We start from the raw sequence: 27,403 nt of genomic DNA on the forward strand, positions 1-27,403 counted from the left end.
AAACTAGTCAGAGGTTCTGTTTCTGACAGCAGTAGTATTTGATGAGATAATGGCCAAGAATTTTCTAAAACCAACTATAAATACAAGCCACAGATTCAAGAAGTACTTTGAATCCAAGGGGAAAAACATAAAACCACACTCAGTTACTTCATAGTAAAACTGATGAAATGTAAAGACAAAGAGGATATCCTAAAAGCAGCCAAAGAAAAAAATACACATTAAATTCAAAGGCATAAGCATTGATAGAAACAATGGAAGCCAGAAGATAATGGAATGATGTCGTCAAAGGGCCTGTCCAGAATTTTATACCTTCAGAAATTAAGAAAAATAAAGACATTTTGAGACAAACAAAAACTGGGAGAATTTGTCACCAGGCTTCTCTGCATTAAAAGAAATACTAGAGAGGACTGGGCGCAGTGGCTCATACCTGTAATCCCAGGAGTTTGGGAGGCCAAGGCGGGCGGATCACCTGAGGTCCGGAGTTCAAGACCAGCCTGGTCCAACATGGTAATACCCTGTCTGTACTGAAAATATGAAAATTAGCCAGGCATGGTGGTGGGCGCCTGCAATCCCAGCTACTCGGGAGACTGAGGCAGGAGAATCGCTTGGATCTGGGAAGCAGAGGTTGCAGTGAGCCAAGATTGTGCCACTGTACTCCAGCCTGGGCAACAGAGCGAGACTCTGTCCCACCCCCCACCCCCAAAAACAAAAATAGAGAGATGTTCAGGCAAAAGGAAAATGATTCCAGATGGGAGCATGGAGGGGTAGGAAGAAATGAAGATCAATGGAAAGGGGAAATAGTAAATTTAAGTGAATTTGTCATCATATATGGGGCTTAACTTTAAATGTAGAATTAAAATACACAACAATAATAGTAACAGTGGGGAGTTAAAAGGAGTTGGTATCTAAGTCCTTTCACTGTCCAGCAGCTGGAAAAAGTACGAATTTACATTAGGCTTTTGTAAATTAGGGTTCGTGTTATCCCCTACAGTGTAACCACTAACAGAATAATATTGTAAAAAGCTCATAAAGGGGAAAAGCAGAATCATAATGATTTAAAAACTTAATCTAAAAGAAGGCAAGAAAAGGTATGTATGGAACAAATGGGACAAATAGTAAGATGATAGTTTGATTCCTAAATATGACAGTCATTACATAACAAATGAGTAGACTTAATGCTTCTATTAAAAACCAAAGATATTTATACTAGAAAAACAGTAAAATCCATCTACATGCTTGCTTTCAAGACAAATGCCTTGGATATATGAATACAGAAAGTAAAAGCATAGAAACTGCGAACATTAGCCTAACAAAAACTGGTGTCACTGTGCTAATATCAAAGTAGAATTTAAGGCAAGAAGTAGAGAGAGAGAATCATTTCAAAAATAACAAAATTTTCAAGTCACCCGAAGGGTAGAACAGTTTGAAATTTGTATGCACCTAAGCATAACCTTAAAACCAGCTCTCTCTCTCTCTCTCTCTCTCTCTCTCTCTCTCTATATATATATATATATATATATATATATATATAAAGCAGTGAGTAATTTGGCTTACGTTTTTTAGTTTAGACTGTCAATTTGAAATGACAGAGGAACGTGAGTATTCCTGTTGGCAATGGGACAGAGAAGAAAGGAAAGGTGATCAGACTTTTCCCCTTTTCAGATTATTTTTTTCCTTCTTTACCAACATGTCTCCATCCTCTGATGTATCCAGTGCGAATACAGACTCTTCTGTGACGCTTTGAGCATAATCTGCAGAAGCTCTTCAAGAAATCCTTGTATTTGAATATTATGCTACAAAAGACTTTGGAGTATATAGTATGCACCTCTGTCTTTGGGTTAGTATTTGTTGATGGGTCAATATAATTATAAATTCTTGTCAAGTGTGGTAGCACACACCTATAGTCCTAGCTACCAGAGGGCTAAGGTGGGAGGATCACTTGGGCCCAGGAGTTCTGGGCTGGGGTGAGCTATGCTGATTGGGTGTCTGCACTAAGTTTGGCATCAAACACGGCAGCCTCTTGGGAGGGGAGACGACCGGGTTGCCTAAGGAGGAGTGAACTGGCTCAGATCAGAAACGGAGCAGGTCAGAATTCCCATGCTGTGATCAGTAGTGGGGTCAAGCCTGTGAATAACCACTGCTCTCCAGCCTGGCCAATATAATGAGAATCCTGTCTCTTAAAAGGGAGAGAAAGAAAATAAAAAAATTATGAATTCTCCTGTGCTAGCTCCTCAAGTCATAATTGCACAACCATGTGAGTGTTCAGGCTGATGGGTGCTCTCTGACCATTTCCCAGCCTCTCTGTGACTGTTCCAGTGGACCTAGGAAAGGTAATCTTGGCCTCAGGAATGTAGTGTGCAGTGTTAGAGCATACTAAAGGAAGTAAACACCTGAGACTCATTAGTAAATGCACCTTCTCTTCCTTTTTGCCTTTGTTCCTCACATGAATGTTTATAGAGATAAATTGCAAAGTGTTTAAAAGAGCAGTGAAAATAGAGCCTACAAAATAAATTATGGTTGTATGCTGTGAACATAAGTCATTTTAAGTTCTCAAGTAAAATTAAAAGGACTAGTGCCAAAGTAACTGGTTACTTTCCATTTCTCCTGTTTTCCTTATGTGAGAGAACTAAGAAAGCAGGGTTTGGATTAGGTTTAAAGCATTTCCATGGAGTGGGGAATAGTGGTCAAAGAGAACTTCAGATTTATATGTAGTGTTTGAACTTTCAAAAAATGGGATATATTCATATATTCCCTATATAATGTTAATAAAAATAAAAATGCTGGACATGCATTGGTGGATTAAATGTGTATCTTTTCTGTATGTCAGTAGGATGGTTAGCCATGTCTAGAAATATGTAGTTGCAGTACCCCTTAGAGGTAAGGTCATGAGTAGGGAGTCGGTTAATTTAAAAATTTTTATTTATATTTATTTACTTTTTGAGGCAGTGTCTCACTATGCTACCAGGCTCCAGTGATGCTCCTGCCTCAGCCTCCTGAGTAGCTGGGACTACAGGCACACACCACTGGATCTGGCAATGATGTTTAATTTTTTGTGTCAACTTCACTGGGAAGGGATGCCCAGAAAGCTGGTACAAAATGATTTCTGGTCATGTGTGTGAGGGTGTTTCCAGAAGAGACTTGGGTTTGAGTTGGTGGACTGAGTAAAGAAGACCCATCCTCACCAGTGGAGGTGAGCATCATCCCATCTGTTGAGGGCCGGAACAGAACCAAAAAGGAAGTATGGATTCACTGTGTTTGAGCCTGGGCATCCATCTTCTCCTGCTCTTGGACATCAGAGCTCCTGGATCTCAAGCTTTCGGACTCAGATTGGGACTTAAACTCTCAGCCTCCCAGTTCTCGGCCCTTCAGACTTGGACTGCGACTTTGACCGTTGACTCCCCTGGACTTGGACTGAATAACACCACAGGCTTTTCTGGTTCTCCAGCTTGCGGATGGCAGATTGTTGGGACTTTTCGGCTTCTATAGTCATGTGAGCAATTCCAATAATAAATCTCCTCTTATTTATATATCCTCTTGGTTCTGTTTCTCCAGAGAACCATAATGCAGGAGAAAAAATTTTTTTTGTAAAGTGGTATGAAAATCTTTATCCTACAATTGCTCATCTCCTTTTGAGTGAGTCACTTTCTAAGTCAAGCAATTGAATGTTTTCCAGGAGTATTGTTTTAGCTTGCCCTCCTGGTCATGCTTTTCAAGATAATCACTTCCTAATCAGTTTTTGTTATCTTGCTGGGGAAGTCAGGTTTCCTAGTCTCTTTTTTTCCTGGAAGAGGCAAGGTTACAATTTAGTAACCTTGTAACAAAATTGTAATATGTTTAAAAAGTTGGAAAAAAAATCTTTATGCTGTCAGGCCTTGCCAGATTCTATTTTTTTTTTTTTTTATTCCTTGTTATACTGTGTATATCCGAATCTCAAAATGGCACTTTAATTGAACCAAATTTCTTTTCCTGGTGGATGACAAATAAATACATAGCCTACTTTGGTGCATTTAAAAATTTTATTGTAAAATGATGCCTGATGGATAATAGGATTACCAAACAGTAGTGATGCTGTACCTTTACATTTGTCTTGTTTTAATTCTAAGTATAAAAAGTAGAGATCATTTAACCCTCCGAAGTAGCTGGAATTACAGGTGTGAGCCACCACGCCTGGCGTTACCGTAATTCTGCCTGGGAAGACAAATAGTCTCAATTTCTTTTCTAAATTTTTACTAGATATTTTTACACATGTAGTGTTTCAAGTGAAATTTAAAATAGATTTAAATTTCCCATCTGGGCTCAGTGGCTCACGCCTGTAATCCCAGCACTTTGGGAGGCCAAGGTGGGTGGATCACAAGGTCAAGAGATCGAGACCATCCTGGCTACATGATGAAGCCCCATCTCTACTAAAAATACAAAAATTAGCTGGGCATGGTGGTGGGCGCCTGTAGTCCCAGCTGCTCGGAAGGCTGAGGCAGGAGAATTGCTTGAACTCGGGAGGCGGAAGTTGCAGTGAGCCGAGATCGCACCAGTGCACTCTAGCCTGGACGACAGAGTGAGACTCCGTCTCCAAAAAAAAAATTCCCAGAAGTCCCATTAGAATTTTGATTGAAATTGCATTAAATTTCTATATTAATTTGAGAGATACCAACAAGCTTGAAATACTGAACCTGTGCATCTAGGCGCATGGTGCTTTCATGTATTTATTTTCTGTATGCTCTAAATGAAAGTTCTGTGGTGCTTTTCATATAGATATTAGACCTTTCTTTAGTTCGTTCGTTCGTTTTGCTTTTCTCTCTTTTCTTTTCTTTTTTTTTTTTTTTTCTTTTCTTTTCTTTTCTTTTCTTTTCTTTTCTTTCGAGACTGGGTCTGGCTATTTTGTCCAGGCCGGTCTTGAACCCCTGGGCCCAAGCCATCCCTCTGCCTTGGCCTCCCAAAGTGCTGGGAGTACCACTTCCAACCTAGACATTTCTTAATTGGAATTAGTCCCAGAAACCTTATTGCTCCTGTTGCTAATGTTCTGACACCTTTTTTCTATTACATATGAAAGTGGCCTATATTAATGCTTTTGTGTATGTATATATTTATATGTGGCCACATCAGTGGACTCCCATCTATTAATATATTATTGATTTCCCAAGGTCTGAAAAACTTTGCTAAATATATAATATTCCATTTCTTTACAATATGTATAGTTAGTTTTTAACCTTTTATATTACATCTAGAGTTCATGCTTTTTCCACGAGGCTGAGGTTTAGCAAATGAAAAATATACAGCACATAGTAAAGCTCGATGTTAGTTTTTTTCCTCACTGTTTCAGTCTTACATATAGATCAAAAATAAAAAAAAACTAAACGAAGTAAAATTTGTAAGGAAATAGATATCTACACGTTATAATCTAAGTTATCTACTTTAATTTCTCTCTTCTTTGGAAAATGGCATGATAAGTGGTTGGAATTTTTCTTCACTCACATTCTCTTTAGGTTTCCTTAGGGGGAAAAATCAGTCAAAGAAAAATTTTATATATTTGATTATGCTAGAATCTAACATTTTTTTTGCCATTTATTTCTGGAAGAAACTGGATTGTCAAATATAATTTTCTTTCTTTCTTTCTTTCTTTCTTTCTTTCTTTCTTTCTTTCTTTCTTTCTTTCTTTCTTTCTTTCTTTCTTTTCTCTCTTTCTCTCTTTCTTTCTCTCTTTCTTTCTTTCTCTCTCTCTGTCTTTCTCTCTCTCTCTCTCTCTCTCTCTCTCTCTCTCTCGTCTCTCATCTCTCGTCTCTCTTTCCTTTCCCTTTCTTTCTGTGTCTCTCATTCTTGTTGCCCAGGCTGGACTGCAGTGATGCGATCATGGCTTACTGCAGCCTTGACCTCCCTGGTTCAGGTGATCCTTCCACTCACAGCCTCCTGAGTAGCTGGAACTACAGGGTTGCTCCATCATGCCTGGCTAATTTTTAATTTTTTTTTTGTAGAGACAGAGTTTCCCCATGTTGCCCAGGCTGGTCTCCTGGGCTGAAGCAATCTTCCTGCCTTGGCCTCCCAAAGTGCTGGGATTACAAGCGTGGGCCGCCGTGCCCAGCCTCAAAGAGAATAGAACTCAGATTTTTAACCCAAAGCCCATGGGGTTTCTTTTTTGTTTTCTAGATTTGGAATTCTTTAAAATTAAAAGACAGGTACAGAGTCATTGGGAAAAAAAAATTTGGACGTCATAGAAGACTGAGTCATGCATTGATAACTGCTAGGTCTAGGTGGTGGGTGGATTTGGTTTGATTATATTGCTCTCTCTACTTTTATGTATGAAGATGTCTAAAAGGGAAGTTTTAAAAAAATCCTATCGGCCAGTTGCAAGCCTGGGGCACATTATTTGAATGTTTTTTAGTTTTTCGACTATAGGTTGGAAATGGAATCTATTAGCAGGGTGTAGTGGTAATAAAAATAGACACCAGGCTGGGCACGGTGGCTCACGCCTATAATCCCAGCTCTTTGGGAGGCCGAGGCGGGCAGATCACAAGGTCAGGAGATCGAGACCATCCTGGCTAACACGGTGAAACCCCGTCTCTACTAAAAAATACAAACAATTAGGCCGGGTGCGGTGGCTCAAGCCTGTAATCCCAGCACTTTGGGAGGCCGAGACGGGCGGATCACGAGGTCAGGAGATCGAGACCATCCTGGCTAACACGGTGAAACCCCGTCTCTACTAAAAAATACAAAAAACTAGCCAGGCGAGGTGGCGGGCGCCTGTAGTCCCAGCTACTCGGGAGGCTGAGGCAGGAGAATGGCATAAACCCGGGAGGCGGAGCTTGCAGTGAGCTGAGATCCGGCCACTGCACTCCAGCCCGGGCGACAGAGCCAGACTCCGTCTCAAAAAAAAAAAAAAAAAAAAAATACAAACAATTAGCTGGGTGTGGTGGCGGGCGCCTGTAGTCCCAGCTACTCGGGGAGGCTGAGGCAGGAGAATGGCGTGAACCCTGGAGGCGGAGCTTGCAGTGAGCCGAGATCGCGCCACTGCACTCCACACTGGGAGAGAGAGTGACACTCCGTCTCAAAAAAAAAAAAAAAGATAGACATAAATTGCCTTGTGATACTTATAGTAGATGTTCACTAAACATTTTAGGAATAACATCATGAATTATACAAATTGTTAATCCTCATAGCCATTCTCTGAAGTAGGCAGTTTTATCCCAGTTTTCATATGAGAAAACAGAATCAGAGCAGCTAAGGATTATGCTTTGAAGTGTACAAGAAGTAAATGATGGAGCTAAAACTTAGTCCAAGTTCTGACCTCAAAGTCTAGGACATTTGAAGCCTCCTTGAAAAAGGAAGGCTACTATTGAGAAGGCTTTGTTTCTGTTACATTATATTTTCTCAGATTTAATCTTCATCATAACTGCAAGGCATATTGAGTATCTGTAACCTTTTAAAAAGCACGTAGATTTTTCACATTTTTGTATATGAGTAGTTAATGCTAAAAAATGTATATTTTATTTTAAAATGTATTTGAATGTGTAAGTTGAGTTTAAGTATTGGCAATACAAGTGTTTTTGTGGGAAAAAAGATGCCTCTTGGTTTTCCAAGTGAGTTTGTATGTGAAATAAAACCTGTGTTTGAAAGTTAAAAATTTTATATTTTTGGCACTATACCATTGGATGGTTTATTGGAAAGATACTATATTTGATAATGTACATTGTGGTTTTGTTATTGAATTTATTAAAATCATAATTTGTAATGTTGATGTGAAATGAATCCAGAGCAAATCAGGGCAAGAAGATGTAAACTAGGAAGGGCCTTCGTGTGTGTGTGTGTGTGTGTGTGTGTGTGAGAGAGAGAGAGGTCTTTGAGTCATAAAGATTTATTATTTATTTATTTTTTTAGAGACATGGTCTTGCTCTGTCATTCAGGCTGGAGTACAGTGATGCCGTCACAGCTCACTGCAGCCTTGAACTCCTGGACTCAAATGATCCTCATCCCTCAGCCTCCTGAGTAGTTGAGACTGCAGGCATGTACCACCATGCCCAGATAACTTTTGTATCTTTTGCAGAGATGGGGTTTTGCTGTGTTACCCAGGCTGGTTTGAAACTTCTGAACTCAAGCGATCCACTCACCTCAGCTTCCCAGAATGCTGGGATTACAGGCATGAGCCACTGCACCTGGCCTTGGCTAATTTTTAAAAACAATTTTTATAGGGCTGGAGTCTTACTATGCTGGCCAGGCTGTTTTTGAACCCCTGGCTTTGAGTAATCCTCCCTCCTCAGCCTCCCAAAGTGCTGGGATTACAGGGATGACCCACCATGCCTGGCCCAACTGTAAATTGTTCACTATAGGATAGAAATGGCCGGGCGCAGTGGCTCACGCCTGTAATCCCGGCACTTTGGGAGGCCGAGTCGGGTGGATCACAGGGTCAGGCGTTTGAAACCAGCCTGGCCAATAGGGTGAAACCCCGTCTCTACTAAAAAACAAAAAAAACTACAAAAAACCAAAAAAAACCCTACAAAAATTAGCCAGGTGTGGTGGCGGGCGCCCGTAGTCCCAGCTACCCAAGAGGCTGAGGCGGGAGAATTGCTTAAACCCGGGAGGTGGAGGTTGCAGTGAGCCGAGATTGTACCACTGCACTCCAGCCTCGCAACAGCACGAGACTTCATCTCAGAAAAGAAAAATAAATAAGATAAAATAAGATAGAAATTATTCCTGTGAGGTTAAGAGACCTATTGTAAGGATTTCTTTTTATTCAACAAAATTTATTGACATTGAACAGTTTGTTGTCTGTTATGTGCTTTTTAGGAAGATTTACATGTTAGGTTTGTTGCCAAGCAGCTAACAGGTAATGTTTCACATAACCCCTACAAGATGCTTGGTAATGTGTATCCATGCCTGATTAATTTCCTAGCACATGGTGGGTCTTCAGTTAATGTTTAATGATAATAGGGAAATGGCCTATAAAAGCCTTAAAACTTCGAAGTAAATTTCCACCCTATTTTATAAGGAATTATGAAATGTTTCCAAACTTTTGCATTTATGAAATGCTTAAAGCATATCTCCAAAAGCACCATTTCTAAAATGAGAGTTGATCAATACTTGGGGAATAAATGGGGCAAATGAAGATATTATATGTACTTTTTATTTTTATTTATTTAATTTAAAAAATTTGTTTTTGAGGCAGAGTCTCACTCTCTCGCCCAGGCTGGAGTTCAGTGGTGCCATCTCGGCTCACTGCAACCTCTGCCTCCCGAGTTCAAGCGATTCTCATGCCTCAGCCCTCCGAGTAGCTGGGATTACATATGTGCACCACCATGCCTGGCTAATTTTTGTATTTTTAGTAGAGACAGAGTTTTGAAATGTTGGCCAGGCTGGTTTTGAGCTCCTGGCCTCATGTGATCTGCCCAGGGCCTCCCAAAGTGCTAGGATTATAGGTGTGAACCACTGTGTCCAGCCTGTATATCCTTTATAAAAATTCTTTTATATGGGAAATATATGGTGTTATTTTTCTATAATAAATTCCTGAAACACAATTTCAATAATTTTTGGTTTGGGGTCTAATTGGGGAGTGTTTTTTTAATGGTGTAGTCTCATAAACTGAAAAATTGCTTTTGCACGCTTTCTTAGACTATTTTTCGTTTAATTAAAAGTCTTGTGAGAAGTAGAAATTTGGATTGGAAAGATTGGGTGTTTGCTTCTTTCTGTCTTGTATTTATTAAAGGTTTCTTTCGGTTGTTTTATCTTTTTCCCTCCATTCTCCTCAATATATTTAGTTCTCTGTTCAGTCCCAGTGTACACACAAAGTAGTTGGAGAATTACCAACCCATACTCTTCTGAAAAATAAATTTAGTAACCAAAGTACAATAGTGCATACGGTTTTTTTGTCTTTATCTTTACCAAATAGTTTTCTGAAGTTACTTTGGTTAATTTTTTCTTCTCTATCTCCTACAATTTAGTTCTATTCTTATTTATTTATTTACTTTTTGAGACAGAGTCTCGCACTGTCACCCAGGCTGGAGTGCAGTGGCGCGATCTTGGCTCACTGCAAGCTCCACGTCCCGGGTTCACGCCATTCTTCTGCCTCAGCCTCCCGAGTAGCTGGGACTACAGGTGCCCGCCACCACGCCTGGCTAATTGTTTGTATTTTTTAGTAGAGACGGGGTTTCACCGTGTTAGCCAGGATGGTCTCGATCTCCTAACCTCATGATCCGCCTGCCTCGGCCTCCCAAAGTGCTGGGATTACAGGCGTGAGCCACCGTGTCTGGCCTAGTCTTAATTTTTAATAGAGCTGGGTTTGCAGTTTGAGGTTCTCCCACATTCTGGTTGATTTGAACTATTTATTTGAAGGGATATGTAAAACATTACCATTGTTCTAAGAGTCAGAATTCTACTCAGAGACCAGTCAGTCATTTGCCAGGGCATACTCGGAGAACTGTCACTTCCGCCTCATCTCTTTTATCCTATTCCCATCCCCTCTTCTTTCTACCCCGTTTCCACCTACTCTGTGGAGATAACTAATCTCACTGACTTCTCTCTCCTCTTGTTTTTGTACAAATGCGTGGATACATATAGTTATGCATCACTTAATGAGAAATGCATTGTTGGGCAATTTCATCTAAACATAGAAATGGTACGGTAAAAATACTGTATAAAAGATATGGTGTAAAAGATAAAAATGGTACACCTGTATTGGGTACTTAACTATGCATGGAACTTGCGGAACCAGAAGTTGCTCTGGGTGAGTCAGTGAGTGAATGTGAAGGCCTAGGACATTATTGTACACTACCGTAGACTTTATATACACCATACGTGTAGGCGACACTGACTTTATTTTAAAATTTCTTCTTTTTTTAAATTTTTTTTTTTTGTTTTATTTTTTATTTTTTATGAGATGGGATCTTTCCCTGTCACCCAAGCCGGAGTGCGGTGGCATGACCATGACTCACTGCTGCGTCAACCTCCCAGGCTTAAGCGATCCTCCTACCTCAGCCTCCTGAGTAGCTGGGACTACAGGTGCGTGTCCCAACTCCTGGCTAATTTTTAAATTTTTTGTAGAAACGAGGTCTCCATATGTTATCCAGGCTGGTCTTGAAGTCCTGGGCTCAAGCAATCCTCCTACTTGGGCCTCTCAAAGTGCTGGAATTACAGACATGAGTGAGCCTCCATGCCCTGCCAAAATTTTTTTCTTTCTTCAATACTAAATTAACCTAAGCTTACTGTAACTTTTTTACTTTATAAACTCTTTAATGTTTTAAAACTTTTTGACTCTTCTGTAATAACAGGTTAAAACACAAACACATTGTACAACTGTGCAAAAACATTTTCTTTTTACCCTTATTTTTAAATAGGAGTACACCTAAAATAATGATAAAAAGTATAGTATAGCAAATACATAAACCAGTAACAGTCATTTATTATCATTATCAAGTCTTATGTACATATGTAATTGTATGTTGTATACTTTTCTATCACTAGCAGTGCAGTAGGTTTATACCAGAATCACACACATGCGTAATATGTCATGCTACATTACGATGTCACTAAGTGACAGGAATTTTTCAGCTCCATTATAATTTTAAGGGACCACTACTGCATATGTAGCCCATCATTGACTGAAACATCATTATGTGGTACGTGACTGTATGTATAGATATGTATCACCTCATATTTTCTTTCTTACATGAAGGGTAGTACACTCTAGGTATTCTTTTATGCTTTGATTTGATAATATATTTTATTGCCTGGGCACGGTGGCTCACTCCTATAATCCCAGCACTCTGGGAGATCAAGGCTGGAAGATTGCTTGAGCCCAGCAGTTTGAGAACAGCCTGGGCAACATGGCAAAACCCCATCTCTAAAAAAAGTACAAAAATTAGCTGGGCATGGTGGTGCATGCTTGTGGTCCCAGCTACTTTAGAGGCTGAGGTGGGAGGATTGCTTGAGCCCAGGAGGCAGAGGCTGCCATGAGCTGAGATTGCACCACTGCACTCTAGCCTGGGTGACAGAGTGAGACCTAGTCTCAAAACAAAAACAAAAACATATATTTATTATGTTATTGTAACATAGCCTTATTATGTACAGTCGGCCCTGTGTATCCATTGAGTTCTCTATCTGTGGCTCTAACTAACCATGGATGGAAAATTTTTGGAAAAAAAAAAGGATGGTTGCATCTGTACTGGACATGTATAGACATTTTTTCTCGTCATTATTCCTTAAACAATACAGTTTAAAAACTGTTTACCATAGCATTTAGATTATATCAGGTATTGTAAGCAATCTAGAGACGATTTCAAGTATATGAGAGGATGTGCATTGGTTATATACAAATACTATGCCATTTTACATGATGGACTTGAGCATCCGTGGAATTTGGTATCCACGGGGGTCCTGGAGCCAGTCCCCCGCAGATACCGAGGGATGGCGGTATGTTAATAATATATTCAGTTTATCTACTTAATGCATCCAGGAATCCTTCCTTATTAATTTATAGAATACTTTTTTTTTTTTTTTTACAGCTGCATAGTACTCCATTGCATGGATGTGCCATAGTTTATTCAACCACTGTCCTGTATCTGGACATTAGGCTGTTTCCAGTGTTTTGTAATTATACAGTAGGCTTCAGTGTATATACTTTGTTGTTGAGGTGTACCCTCAGGGTAAATTCCCAAGGGTGGGATCACTGGACTGATTAAAGGTAAGTGCATTTGTTGTATTGTTAGGTACTGCTAAATTTCCTTCCAGAAAAGTTGTATTTGTCGTCGGTATTCTCACCTGCACAGCTGTTTTCAGTTTTCTCACAGCCTCGCCAGCACATGTGTTGTCATTCTGGTTAATTGTTCCCAATCTGATGGGTGAGCATGGTGTCACAACTGGTTTTAATTTACATTTCTCTAATTATGAGTGAGATTGAACATCTTTCCACATGTTTAAGGGTTATTTTATGTCTTTGTGATGTGTTTTACTTTAAAAGTTTATTTTGGATGCACATTTTTTTTTTGGTTATCATTGTTAGGTTATTCGCCTTCAACTTGTCAGAACAGTAGCGCTCTAAAAACGCCAGACTTTATCATGACTCTCCTCTTTCAGATCTTCCGTGGTGGCTTATTCTAATTCGGCAGAAAGCATTGGTGGGCAAACTCCCAGGAGACCATGAGGTCTGTAAAGTTACCAAAATTGCTGTGCTGTCACTTTCTGAAATGGAACCTCAGGATCTTGAGCTAGAGGTAAGGTGAAATAAAGGGAAATTATATGGAAACCTGATATAAATGTAATAGCAAATATGAGGATTTGGTTCAGTAGACCACAGACTTACATTTTTAGAGCTGGGTAATGTTTTTAAAATAATTTAATCCTATGATTTTCCAACTTCATTTTAGTAGTGGAACCCTTGTCTCAAAATCCATGAAACCTAGTATAGAAGACACATAAAAGCAGGGCCACTGTGGTTGAAGTAGTGTTGGGGGAATCCCTAGGGCTCTGTCCACTTGATCTCTCCTTGGAAGCCACCTTCCGTTTCCAGGGAGCCCTAGGGCCACAATACAGTTTGAAAACTTCTAGGGAAAAGGAGTGAGTTAAGAAAAGGTGACCTCTTATTATATCCTCTTTTATCTGCATTTCTTGAACATTTTCTAAGCATATATTACCCTATTACAGTTTAAAAAGAAAGTTTTTTAAAAGGAAGACAGTCACTCGTCTAATGTAATCTGTTTATTTTCCAGAGAAGAGCTCAAGTCCACAAGTAGAGTGATTTAAGGACGAAATATATGAGATTGCCTAGGGCCAGTGCTTTTTTACCACAAGGTGCTGCCTCCTAGTAGAAGTAACCCATGAAAGCATTTATGTCCTGTTTGCTCTCAGTGTGGGGATTTGACGCCTAGGAATTGTCCTCACTCCGACATAGCCATAGCCTGTTTTGTTCACTGTTTGTTCATTGTGCCAGGCGGGCCCAGTGTATTACATAGATGATAATATTTAGTCCTTAGGACCACCCTATGAAGTGGGCATTACTACAAATAAAGAAAGGAGGCTAGGTGGGTGGCTTCTTTCTTTGACAGGCTGAGGCTGGAGGATCGCTTGAGCTGAGGGGTTCGAGACCAGCCTGGGTAACATAGCCAGACCTTGTCTTGTGGGGAAAAAAAAAATAATGAGTGAGTAGATTTCAGAAAATAAAATAAGAACAAAGGCGGCCTGGCAAGGGTTAAGTCACGCAGCTGGTACAGGTGGGGCCTGGATCTAGACTCAGGCTGCCTGGTCCTGTGTAACTCTGCTGAGCTGCCGCCCTGTTACCTGAACAGCAGGTAATGATAGCAAAGCACGCACTGCCCCACAAGTCAGCACGTGTTTTTCCATGTAGAGTTCTTGGGGAGGAAGTTTGGGGATAGGGTTAAATTGCCTTAAGAGTAAGTAAAAATGAAGCTATTTTTATGCTTTAAGTGTCACTGGAAGTTTGACAGTCGAATTTTAAGAAACATTAAAATGAATTTAAGCAGACTCTGATTATTATTTGTTATAGGAATCGAAAAAAGTTTGGAGTTCTTATTCTCCTTTTGTTGGTACTTTGGCTAGAACACTATTCACTATTGCTGATCGAGAGACAAAAAGCCTAGGCGGCAGTTAGGCCTATTAAAAGCAGATGTTTATAGTTTTTGTTTGCATTTTTTTTTTTGGCAATGTCTTTTGGATGGTTTTGCTGACACACTGAAAGATCAGGATGGCTTGTTATCACAGACCTTTCCCTTGAAGGTGGGCACCCTTTGGCCTGGCATTCAGGTTTGAGCACTAAGCCTGGGGTCTCTGGCAGTTTGATTTAGAGCTGGGAGCCAGCCCGCCCAGCACTTTGTCCATCCGCCAGTCAGGATTTGCATATTTGGCACTCCCAGTTCTGGGGAAATTAAATGTCACACCTCATTCAGAAAAGGTTGAGGCCTTCAGGGAGGTTTTCTTATGTCGTTCATGGCCACCAATCTGTAACATTTTTGAGACTAGTAGCTGACTATTTAATAAATGGGGAAAAAACCAAGATGGCTTTAGGAACTAACATTTACATGATGTTTTTAAGCCCAAAAGTGTGAATATTATCAAAACTTTAAGAACTTCTTTATTCTTCTTACTTTCCCTTTTTTTTCTCTCGATAATCTAAGGGAAAGAGATTATATTCAAATAAAAAGGAAAGTGAGATTTCCTCCATAGACATAATTATTTTGACAGCTGTTGGGCTGTACAGTATAAACTACTGCACTTCTCAGGGGCCGCAAGATTGTGGTTCACATTAACAGCTGAATATACGTAATGACTCTGCTAATTAGGAGTAAAAGTAACAACAGAGAAAGTATTTCCAGATCCTATCTCAGTGAATAGTTTGGTACACCTTTCTCAAGAGATTATAATTTTAGCAATTTGTGCTTTCGCCATTTTTTCTTTCCTTGTAATCCTGTTTTATGGTAAAGGAGCTTTACAACAGTGAACAGCAGGAAGGGCAAATAACCACATGTTGAAAATCACGACTTTATTTTCTTTTAACATGTTAATTTAAATCTTGGTATCTTTATTTTAATTTCCATATAACTCAATTTAAAAGAGTTTTTAGAAGCTTAATCCTTTTTACATTGTGTTTTTTGATTATACAGTAAGTTGTAAAAGAGAAGAAAAAAAATTCCCCCACTTGGAAATAATTGTTATTAATAGTCTACTGAGTTTTGGTGGGTGTTTCCATTTGTACGTAGGCTCTTTGGAGGACCAGTGTTAATTTCACATGTTTCAGAATAGTTTTTCTGTTTTGCATTTTTGCATATTTTCTTCTAGTCTTATTATTTTTTTAAGAACATAGGAAGACTTTGTTAAACAAAACTACATATTCCTCCTTAGTATGACTTTCTGATTTGGATGTCTGTGTATCAGTTTGAATAAGCTGCATTTATTCCAGCAGCATCTTTTAATGTGGTCACTGTTCCCAGATTTGCTAAAGCCTAAGTCTGTGTTCTGTAATTGGAGCAGAAGCAATCTTATTTCAGAGATGGGTATTAATAGAATTTCTAGTTTTCTGCCTCTGTTGTCTTTTTATCTCAAATATATGCCTTATTTGTTTGCCAATTAAAAAAAAATTCAAATACCATACAGTTCACCCATTTAAAGTATATAAGTCAATGGTTTTTAGTGTATTCAGAGTCGTGTGGTTATCACCACAATCAATTTTAGAACCTTTCATCATCCCCCGAAAAAACCCCGTCTTCGTTAGCAGCCACTCCTCATTTCCTTCCCAACTCCAGCTCCTCAGTACCATGCAACCACTAATCTCCTTTCTGTCTCTATAAATATTTGTCTATTCTGGACATCTCATATAAACAGAATAATACACCACGTGGCCTTTTGTGGTGGACTTCTTTCACCTAGCATAGCTTTTAAGTTTCGTGCCAGTTGTAGTGTGTAGCAGTACTTTATTTTTCTTTATTGCCAGATAATCCCTTGTATGGGTATGTCACATTTTATTTCTCTGTTCATCAGTTGATGGACATTTGAGTTGTTTCCACCTTTTAGCTATTATGAATAATGCTGTTATAAACCATTTTGCATACAAGTTCTTGGTGATATATTTGTTTTTATCTCTCTTGGGTGTGTACCTAGGAATGGAATTGCTGGGTCATATGGTAACTCTAACCTTTTGTGGAACTGCCAGACTGATTTTTTTTTTTTTTTTTTTTTTGAAACAGAGCCTCGCTCTGTCCCCCAGGCTGGAGTACAGTGACATGATCTCGGCTCACTGCAACCTCCGCCTCCCTTGGTTGAAATGATTCTCCTGCTTCAGCCTCTCAAGTAGCTGGGACTACAGTTATGTGCCACCACACCCGACTAATTTTTTGTATTTTTAGCAGAGATGGGGTTTCACTGTGTCAGCCTGGTTAGATGGTCTTGATCTCCTGACCTGGTGATCCACCCACCTTGGCTTCCCAAAGTGCTGGGATTATAGACGTGAGCCACTGTGCCTGATTTTCAAAACAGTGTGCTATTTTACAAAAACGATGTAAAGAGGCCAGGCACAGTGGCTTATGCCTATAATCCTAGCACTTTGGGAGGCCAAGGCAGGAGGATTGAGACCAGCCTGGGCAACATGGTGAGACTCTGCCTGTACAAAAACAGCCATGTGTGGTGGTACATCCCTGTAGTCCCAGCTACCCGGGAGATCACCTTAGCCCGGGACTTTGAGGCTGCAGTGAACTGTGATTGTGCCCCTGCACTCCAACCTGGGCAATGGAATGAGACACTGTCTCCAAAAAGAGAGAGAGAGAGAGAGGTAGGGGTCAAGTGCAGTGGCTCATGCCTGTAATCTGGGCACTTTGGGTGGCCGAGGTGGGAGGATTGCTTCAGGCCAGGAGTTTGAGACCAGCCTGGGCAACATAGCAAGACCCTGTCTCTATAAAAAATTTAAAAGTTAGCTGGGTGTTGGCCGGGTGTGGTGGCTCACGCCTGTAATCCCAGCACTTTGGGAGGCTGAGGCGGGCAGATCACCTGAGGTCAAGACCAGCCTGACCAACATGGAGAAACCCCGTCTCTATTAAAAATACAAAATTAACCGGGCATGGTGGCACATGCCTATAATCCCAGCTACTCGGGAGGCCGAGGCAGGAGAATCGTTTGAACCTGGGAGGCGGAGGTTGTGGTGAGCGGAGATCATGCTATTGCACTGCAGCTTGGGCAACAAGAGTGAAACTTCGTCTCAAAAAAAAAAAAAAAAATTAGCTGGGTGTAGTGGTGTATATCTATAGTCACAGGTATTCAGGAGGCTGAGGCAGGAGGATTACTTGAGCTCTGGAGTTTGAGGCTGCAGTGAGCTGTGATTGCATCACAGCACTCCAGCCTGGTTGGTGGAGTGAGACCCTGTCTCTAAAAAAGAATATTTAAAAATCTGTATAAGGGTACGAATAATCTGTAATGGTTTAAACAATGAGGACATAGATGTTTTTTCTTTATACCCTTTAAAGTTATATAGGTTTTGTTCCATGTCTGCGTATCTTATTTGCGTATCTCATTGCCTTAATAGATAACCGCATCATTTTCCCTGTTTAGTTTCCATCAGACATCTGTTTAAAATTTTAGGTTCAGATGGATGTAGATACCAGCTTTTCACATAAAATTATTTATGTCCCTTTTCTTAAATGGCAGCAGCAACATCAACCCTTAATCTTGGTCATAAGATGTAAGTTGCAAGCACAATTTAAAAACTAGGGAAGTGCTGTGGAGCTTGTGGAGAAGTAGCTGGGAGTTGTAGCTGTGGTGTTTTCTTTTTGAAATCTCATGTTTCAGAGTTGTGATAAGGACCTAACCACGTGCCACACAAAACTGGCTGGGCCTCTGGAAAAGGGAAGGTGACCCTGTTGCCAGTGCTATGCATTGTAATCCCTGGGGCTCTGTGTAAACAAAATACCTTAGGACTGGGAAGGAATCCTAAGTAATTTTCTCTATCCCTGTTTTTTGTCAGGACTGAATTTAACCGTTTCAGAAAGGTAGTGCTCTGTACTTTATTTTCTAAAGGTAACTGTGTAGAAGATTCTAACATACTCATTGGAAATGTTTACATTTATAGTAATCTCATTTGTTTGTTTGAGACAGGGTCTCACTCTGTCACACAGGCTGGAATGCAGTGGCACGATCCTCCTGCCTTCAGCCCTCCAAGTGGCTGGGACTACAGGCATGCGCCACCACCCCAGGCTAATTTTTTTTTTTTTTCCTATTTTTTGAAGAGATAGGGTCTCACTGTATTCCCCATGCTGGTTTTGAATACCTGGGCTTAAGCGATCTGCCTGCCTTAACCTCCCAAAGTGCTGGGATTATAGGTGTGAACCCCAGCACCTGGCCAGCAATTTAAAATTTTTATTTAGAAAAAAATCACTTTTAAGAGACAGAGAAAGCCTTCTAGTAAAGGTGTTTCCGTGAGTTTGAACTTTGTTATACAGATCCACAATCCTTATCTGAACTTCCTGGGGCCATATTTGTTTTAGAATTCAAGTTTTTTGGGGTTTTCAAATGGTTATTCCATGTATTTTCTACAGTCTAAAGTGGTTCTGAAGCATTACCCTACAATAAAACACGTTAATGTTTTTTAAAGAATTGTATGACTATTCATACTAAGGGAGGTAAGTGATGATTATCAGTATCTTCATATCAGTTCAGGGCATGCTTTGTCATTAAACGAGTTTTTAACTTAAAAAATACACTTTCAGGTTTTAGAGTTTTTTGGATTTTGGAATTGTACATAAGGAAGTTAAGGGATGATGGGCTTATATTAACTCTGTTTCAAGGCCAGGATGAGGATAGATAAAAGAAATAAAAATAGAAAAGACCAGATGTGGTGACTCATGCTTGTAATCCCAACGCTTTGGGAGGCTGAGGCGAGCAGATCACTTGAGGTCAGCAGTTCAAGAGCAGCCTGGCCAACATGGTGAAACCCTATCTCTATTAAAAATACAAAACTTAGCCAGGCATGGTGGCACATGCCTGTAGTTCCAGCTACTCCAGAGGCTGAAGTGGGAGAACCGCTTGGATCTGGGAGGCAGAGGTTGCAGCAAGCTGAGATTGTGCCATCGCACTCTAGCCTGGGCAACAGAGCGAGACTCTGTCTCAAAGAAGGAAAGAAGGGAGGAAGGAAAGGAAGAAGGAAGGAAGGAAGGAAAGGGAAGGAGAGGGGAGGAAGGAAGGAGGAAGGGAGGAAGGCAAGCAGGAAGGAAGGAAATGCCAAGCTTAGAGAATAAGCAATTTTTAAAGTAGATCAGACTGAAGCCATAGCGTTTCTGGGTCTGCATCTAGAAGCAGACAGTAGCAGGTGGGAATTTGGCCCCTACACAGTAAAGTGGACTAACAGGGCTTCATGGGAGATGGGAGCCTGGGGCCATGCTTAGCACTTGAGGCCTGGTGCTCAGGTGGAACTCCCTAGATCATGAGGGGAGCTGTTAGAGTGTCTGCACTGAGTTGGATAATCAGTCCTGCATAGAGCATCTCCTGTGTGCCATGCCAGTAGCACTTCCATGAAGAAATACTGGTCTGGACAAAAGATAGGGATCTGAATCAACACTATAACAATGAGCATGCAGTGGTTGGGGTTGATAGGAGAGACTTAGAGAAGGAGAATGATGGAAGATGATTCCAAGGTTTCTTGCTTAAATGATCCCGTGGGTGGTGCCGTCATTACCTGAAATAGGACATACCAGAGAAGGAACAATATTTGGGGAGCAGATGTTGCTCAGTTCTAGAGATGCTGAGTTTGAGTCTAGTGTGTCTCAGTGTAGGGGAGACGTCACATGTATCAGTCTTGAGATTAGGGCGAAGGAGTGGAGTTAGCAAACGTAGTAGTAGTTAAAATGAGGAAAGAGGGTGACATTTTCTAGATGGAGCATGAAGACTGAGAAAAGAGTTAAGGGTAGAACACTGGGAATACCATCAGTTTTAGAGAAGAAAGATACACCCGCAAAGGAGACTGAGAAGAAACAGCCAGAGGTGGGGAAGGACCCGGGGAGATTGTTGTCATGGGGACCAGAGGAAGAGACAGCAGGGAGTGTTCATGAGCGCCACATTCCGAGAGACAGAGTTAGGAGGCCTAAGCAGTGTCATTGGAGCCTTTACTCCTTGACCTGCCCCAATCAGATTATAGTCGTTGCAGTTCCAGTGGCTGGGACACTGCACCCTGCTGGCTCTCAGAGTGGATTCCAGGTTTGAGGAATGGATTTAAAAGAAGATTCTCACATGTGTAAACATGTCCCAAGGTGCTAGGAAAGGGGCTATCAGAGGTTGGGACAAAGGAAGGGGGTGAATGATGAGCCCAGGTCCTAATCCCAGAAACTAACCTTGAAGAGAAAAATGGACTCCGTCTTCCTGAGTGAGGAAAACCTGGGTGCAGACTAGGTGTGCTGTTGCACATTTACTTGAAATAGCCAGACCTTTGATAGATTCCCAGGGGGAGGATTTTGCTGGCTTGAGTGCTCTTAAGAATGATTATGTTGGCCGGGCGTGGTGGCTCATGCCTATAATCCCAGCACTTTGGGAGGCTGAGGCGGGCAGATCACATGAGGTCGGGAGTTTGAGACCAGCCTGACCAACATGGAGAAACCTCGTCTCTACTAAAAATACAATATTAGCCGGGCGTGGTGGTGCATGCCTGTAATCCCAGCTACTCGGGAGGCTGAGGCAGGAGAATTGTTTAAACCCAGGAAGTGGAGGTTATGGTGAGCCGAAACCACACCATTGCACTCCAGCCTGGGCAACAAGAGCGAAATTCTGTCTCAAAAAAAAAAAAAAAAGGATGACTGTGTCTGTGTATCCCGTTTTGAATACTAAAATTGTAACAATCTGTAGCTCGGTCTTGAGCAAGTAAGCATGTTTTCAGGTTTTTAAGCGTTATTCATAGGCCTAATCACTAACATTTTATCTAAAAATTGCTAGCCAACAGTGGCCTGGTGCCACAAGCAGAGCAGTAGCAGGAGACCAAAGGGGAGCATCTGTTTAAAACTGCTGCTCTGCTGCCCCAGTGATACTGTATCAAGGAGGGTGGGGTGTGTGCCAGATGTTCATGGGAGAAGGGGAGTGATGGCTGTGAAAGCTCCGATGGCAGCCACTGCTAAGGTACTGGAGGTAGGAGTCAACAAGACAAAGGTCCTGCCTTGAAGGAGCTTACATTATAGAAGGTGGAGACAGATGATAAACATCAGCACAATAACTGTAGTATGTTGGAAAGTAATAAACGCTGATGGAAATGAAAGTTGAACACAGTAAGTGTGGTGGAGGGAGTGCCCAGGAGTGAAGATGGAGGTAAGATATCTGGCGAGGGGGTGTCCGGGCAGAGAGGACAGCTGTGTTGAGGAATAGCAAGGAAGCCAATGTGGGTGGAGTGGGGTGAGCAGGGGGCAGAGAGCACTAGGAGGTGAAGCTGGTGGAGGGGGGGGGAGGGGAGGGTCTGGTTTTGGATGTGTTGAGTTTGAGATGTCTGGTAGACATCCCAGTGGAAATGTTGGGATATGTGAGGCTGGAGTTTTGGGAGAGAGCTGGGCTGGAAATAAACATTTGGGAAGTTGGGTTGGCATATGGACGGTATTGGAATCCATGAGTCTGGATGAAATCACTGAGGGAGTGAATGCAGACGAGAAGGGGATCAGGGACTGAAGCTTGGGGCACCTAGACATCAAGCAGGAGGCTGGAAAGGAACCAGTCAAAGCAGTAGAGGAGGAGTGACCAGTGGGAGCCAGGTGAAGCCGTGTATTGTAGGATGAGGGAGTGACTCAGATGCTACTGAGAGGTTAAGAACCAAGAGCATTTGATTTAGCAAAGTGGAGGTCATTGATCATGCTGGAGACAGCAGCTTGGGAGAGCGGTAGGGGTGAAAATGGGGTGGAGGCGTGGGTTGGGGAGAGAATGGGAGGAGTGGAGCTGGAGGCAGTGAGGAGTGCAGAGTGAGTAAGAGGACAGCAGTGGTTGAGGAAGAGGAGTGGAGCGGGGGTGTGCAGAGCAGAGGGGCAGAGGAGGATGGGCCTCTGTGCTGACAGAAACCATCACAGAAAGAGGGGTGCTGTATCCATACACTTGGTTCTGTCTTCTCTCCTTCCCTGTCACCTGGAGTTCTTGCTAGTTTTATTTGAAGGGAAATAAAAGTGAGCTGTTCTGGCTGAAGGAATATAAAGCTTTTCTGCCTCATCTTTAGTTCTCTTGTCTTTAATGGCAGGGCAGGAGCAGCTTAAAGCTGTAATCATGGTGTGAAACCCATGTGGACAGTTTTTGATAGCCATGATTTTGAAAAGGCTTGAAATCATCTGGAGATTCCATTGCACATGAAAATTTGGTCCAGTTATTAGTTTCTACTTCCAAATGTAATAAAACAGGGACGCTCTCTCTCCCCCTTTTCTTAAATAATCAAAGTTTAAATTCGCTTTTCTTCTCATTTTATGTTAATAGCTATTTTGTAACACACTGATGATAATAAGCATTTAGTAAGTATTAGTTCTTATTAAGAGTCTCCTACTTAGTGTAGCAGTGAAACTAGTTTGTTGAAAAAATGGAATTGGTCTGCATATTGTTAACAGAATTTGTGTGTACATTTCAGAATATTTGCTTTGTTTGCTGAGCTACATGAAATTATATGTAAAACCCTCAACTTTAACCAGGTAGCCTTCTTTAGAACCTTCTGTGCCTACTGTTATCTTTACACAGCTGTATTCACGCTCCTATGCCCTTCCTTACCCTTGTCAGTTGTGCGGCACTTCTCCTGCAGCCCCTAATTACTGCTTCTTCAAGTTTAACTAATCTCCGGACCCAAAGCGTATGTTATTAAGCTGATTTCATTAGTGCGTGTGAGCATAGGAGGAGAGGGAGTGGTTGAAACGGCCAGCTTTTAGGGCTCCCACTAGAGCAGGCTCTTAAGCCATCTTCTCAACCAAAACACTCAATTAGCATTGGTATTTAGCACAGATACCTGTAAAATCATAACCCTGAAGCATAGCAAATGTTCATTTTGCAATTTTTAAATTCTTAGATACTAATTTCCAAAGCATTAATAACCTCAGCCAGAATATTTCATTCTTCAGTTACGTTAGAGGAGAACTGATTATGAGCCTAACCTGAATTTTCCACCTCTAATTCCTAAGTCTATCCTGCCCTGTATTCTTTGTGTTTTATCCTCTGCTGTAGCTTTCTCATCATGGGACTCACAGCTGTGTGTGCCATCAATTATCTACTTGGTAATTTTTCTAAGTCTTGAGGTTTACAGTTAATCAGAATGCCTGAGCAGTAGCATTTAATTTTGCACTCGAACACTTAACAGATATTAATAATAACAAATCATCTTTCTCTTCCTATTTAGCTCTGTAAGAAGCATCATTTTGGTATTAACAAACCAGAGAAGATTATACCATCTCCTGATGACTCAAAGTTTCTACTGAAGACCTTTACGCATATTAAATCCAATGTGTCTGCGCCTAATAAAAAGAAAGTAAGAGTTTAATTGATATGGGCTTTGAATTCATCTTTGATTAGTTTTAAATGGAGAGATAATTCTGTACTCAGAAAATTTATTTTCAAACCATTTGTTGTATTGAAGCACTGTCTCCTTACGTCCTTGGGATTATTTTCACTTCTCTCTTAGGAATTTATGTGTTATCCTCAGATTACTTTACATTTAATTTCTGTAGTAATAGTACATTAATTTCTTGTAGGTTAAGGAAAGTAAAGAGAAGGAGAAGTTGGAGAGGAGATTGCTTGAAGAGTTGCTGAAGATGTTCATGGACTCGGAATCCTTTTATTATAGCTTGACCTATGACCTGACCAATTCGGTGCAGAGGCAGAGCACTGGGGAGAGGGATGGTCGGCCCCTCTGGCAGAAGGTACCACTCACAGCTCATAGAGCAGGGTTTGCCCTTGGGAACAAGTGATGGCCTGTTTTGGCTTTTGTAGGAAAACTGAAATAATGTGTTTCTGAACTGTTGTTTCTGCACCTTTTCTAGGTTGATGACCGATTTTTTTGGAATAAATACATGATACAAGATCTTACTGAGATTGGTGTGAGTAGTTGTTTCTAAAATATCCTAACCCCACTGAAATTGGTGTATTTGTTTCTAAAACGTCTGGATATAATTGTTAAGCAAATTTTTTTAAATTAAGATACATTTTTAAAGATCACTATGTTTTCCCCTATGGAATGGGAATCATTTAGGTAGGAAAACCAAGGCATTATTTTAAGGCAGTTTACAATTCCACTGCCTCCCCACAGGCCTGTCTTTTTAGCAGATTCCCATAGGATAGTGGTAAGTTAAGGATGTGGAACTCATGTTCGTAGAGGTCCTGCAAAAGAGGTATTTTCTTTTTTCTTTTCTTTTTTTTTTGTTGAAACGGAGTCTCACTCTGTCGCCCAGACTGGAGTGCAGTGGCACGATCTCAGCTCACTGCAAGCTCCGCCTCCCAGGTTCACGCCGTTCTCCTGCCTCAGCCTCCCGAGTAGCTGGGACTACAGGCGCCTGCCACCACACCCGGCTAATTTTTTGTATTTTTAGTAGAGACCAGGTTTCACTGTATTAGCAAGGATGGTCTCGATCTCCTGACCTCGTGATCCGCCCACCTTGGCCTCCCAAAGAGCTGGGATTACAGATGTGAGCCACCACACCCGGCCAAAAGAGGTATTTTCTTTCTACCCATTGGGAAAGTTGAAGCCCAGTTTTCCTGTAATGGTACCAATTATTTTTACTTTCGCCGCACCTCTGTTTTCCCATCTGGGAATTGGAATAGACAAATCTCTAAGGCCATTGCTGTACTACCAGTATTTGATTGAGGGAAGATACAGAATATGATGAGATTATTGCATGGAGTTCCTCTGGTTTGATGATTACTTTCTTCCTTTTCTTGGTCATGTATGTTGGAAAATTGACTGTCTGAAGACAATTCATTCAATCAACAAATATTTATGGAAGGCCTGTTATGTGCCACTTGTCTTTTCAACACTAAACAAAGCAGGCAAATAGGTGAATAAAGTCATATATTATCTTTTAACCTTTCAGAAATTTCAGACCTTTTCCTTTTGGTTTATCCCCCTTACTGGTGGTTAGTATCAGTGATTTTCCCATACTCTATGGTGTCTGCGCTAGATATCCATCAATTGCCTCTATGGAGAATGAGGCCTGAGATTATTCTTACCTCTGTTTGCAATGCTGATCAAACTGTGACCACCAAAACCCAGTGGTAGAGGAGAAAAGCAGGGGCATCTATAATGAGCATTTGTCCTGTGTGCTGACAAGATCGAGCTCTAATTGTTTTTGCCGAGTTTTTGTCAGAATGCTTTTACATTACCATTTAAAACTGATGACTTGAAGTTGTCATATTCAAAGGTGACATTTGGCAGCATAAATTTCTCTATGCCTGTCAAGAGTTTTGCATTTATTGCTAGAACAGAAATATAAATGATGGGAATGGTGATAAGAATGCAGACAGATCCTTTACCTCACCATTTTCAATTTTTACCACTTTCCTAACATCGTATCTGCAGGCCCCATAAAACAAAACAAAACCGTGAGATAGGATCTGGAGTGTTTGGTGATGGAAGAAGAGGTGGATTTGAAGTGGATGCTGAGATTAAGCCTGGGTGCACTTAGGGAGATAAGAGAGAAAGTAGGATGAAGAACAACTTTCTGGAGCATTTTTATTCTTTACTGTCTCTGCAGACAATAAGTTGAGAAATCTGTCGTCTTAGTCTAACTGAAAGGGACAGAAGAAGAAATCTTTATTTTATTTATTTGTTTTTTTGACAGAGTCTCGCTCTGTCACCCAGGCTGTAGTGCAGTGGCATGATCTCAGCTCACTGCAACCTCCACCTCCCTGCAACTTCCACCTCCCAGGTTCAAGCGATTTTCCTGCCTCAGCCTCCCAAGTAGCTGGGATTATAGCTTGCGCCACCATGCCTGGCTAATTTTTTGTATTTTTAGTAGAGATGGGGTTTCACCATGTTGCCCAGGCTGGTCTCAAACTCCTGACCTCAAGTGAATCACCCGCCTCAGCCTCCTAAAGTGCTGGAATTACATTGTTGATCCACTGCGACCGACCAGAAGAAGAAATCTTTAATCAATACTGTCCTAATTACGTTGGATGACATTTTAAAATAAGACATTTATGAAATGGGTTTTTTTTTTGTTTGTTTGTTGTTTCATTTGTGACTTAGATTTTAGCTTGAGGAAGTGAAATTTTTTTTTTCTAAGCCAGAGAATAAAGTAGACCTATGTGTTTCATAATAAAGGGATCAGAGTTGGTTGTATTTTATTAAAGCCTTAATACAATTGGGAGTTGAGAATCATAAACATTTGTTAAATACTTCCTATATGGCAGGCGCTGTGCTGAACACTTTATGTGTATTATCCATTTAATCTTCACATTTTCATGAAGTAGTTGTTACTATTTCACAGAGAAGGACAGCGATGGTGAGGGTGACTCCCCTCAGTGAGTTAATAAATGGTGGGCTTGGATTTGTACCCAGGCAGCCTGGCTCTTAGGCTGCGTTCACCGTAAAGAAAAGGAACGACCTCCTCTGTCCCTTCCTTCCGTGGTGTTTTTCAATAAGCAGAAAATATGGTTGAATAATGGAAGGTTTCTGCTTCTAATAAACTGAGAAATATGTGCCGACTGCTGTTTGGGTTTAAGAAAGTAGCAGTGCTGTACAGAATAGAAACAATATGATGTTCATTTTGTTTTCAGACCCCAGATGTGAACTTTTGGATTATCCCCATGATCCAAGGTTTCGTACAGATTGAAGAACTTGTGGTTAATTATACCGAATCATCTGATGATGAGAAAAGCAGCCCGGAGACCCCCCCTCAGGAGTCCACCTGTGTAGATGATATTCACCCACGATTTCTAGTGGCTCTCATTTCACGCCGAAGTAGGCACAGAGCAGGTGAGTGGAGGGCTCTAATAGCATGCAAATCAA

At 41.0% G+C, this 27,403-nt stretch overlaps 2 protein-coding genes across 6 annotated transcripts in view; one reads left to right on the forward strand and one right to left on the reverse strand.

The window, feature by feature from the left end:
- The window catches only part of RGS10 (regulator of G protein signaling 10), a 738,227-nt gene that overhangs the window by 272,037 nt on the left and 438,787 nt on the right, over positions 1–27,403 (reverse strand). The window lies entirely within an intron of this gene.
- The window catches only part of INPP5F (inositol polyphosphate-5-phosphatase F), a 102,292-nt gene that overhangs the window by 43,131 nt on the left and 31,758 nt on the right, over positions 1–27,403 (forward strand). For 2 of the 4 annotated variants that reach the window (XM_050803930.1, XM_050803929.1), the window contains exons 3-7: positions 13,054–13,190; positions 23,801–23,929; positions 24,153–24,320; positions 24,441–24,497; positions 27,172–27,370. In XM_050803930.1, coding sequence (XP_050659887.1) covers positions 13,054–13,190; positions 23,801–23,929; positions 24,153–24,320; positions 24,441–24,497; positions 27,172–27,370 — 690 coding nt within the window. Of the gene's footprint in view, positions 1–1,713; positions 1,838–12,464; positions 12,662–13,053; positions 13,191–23,800; positions 23,930–24,152; positions 24,321–24,440; positions 24,498–27,171; positions 27,371–27,403 lie in introns of those variants that run through there. The other 2 variants (XM_050803931.1, XM_050803932.1) reach the window with 2 other exon arrangements.

The sequence above is a fragment of the Macaca thibetana genome, chromosome 9 (assembly GCF_024542745.1).
Source record: "Macaca thibetana thibetana isolate TM-01 chromosome 9, ASM2454274v1, whole genome shotgun sequence".
Taxonomy (NCBI): domain Eukaryota; kingdom Metazoa; phylum Chordata; class Mammalia; order Primates; family Cercopithecidae; genus Macaca; species Macaca thibetana.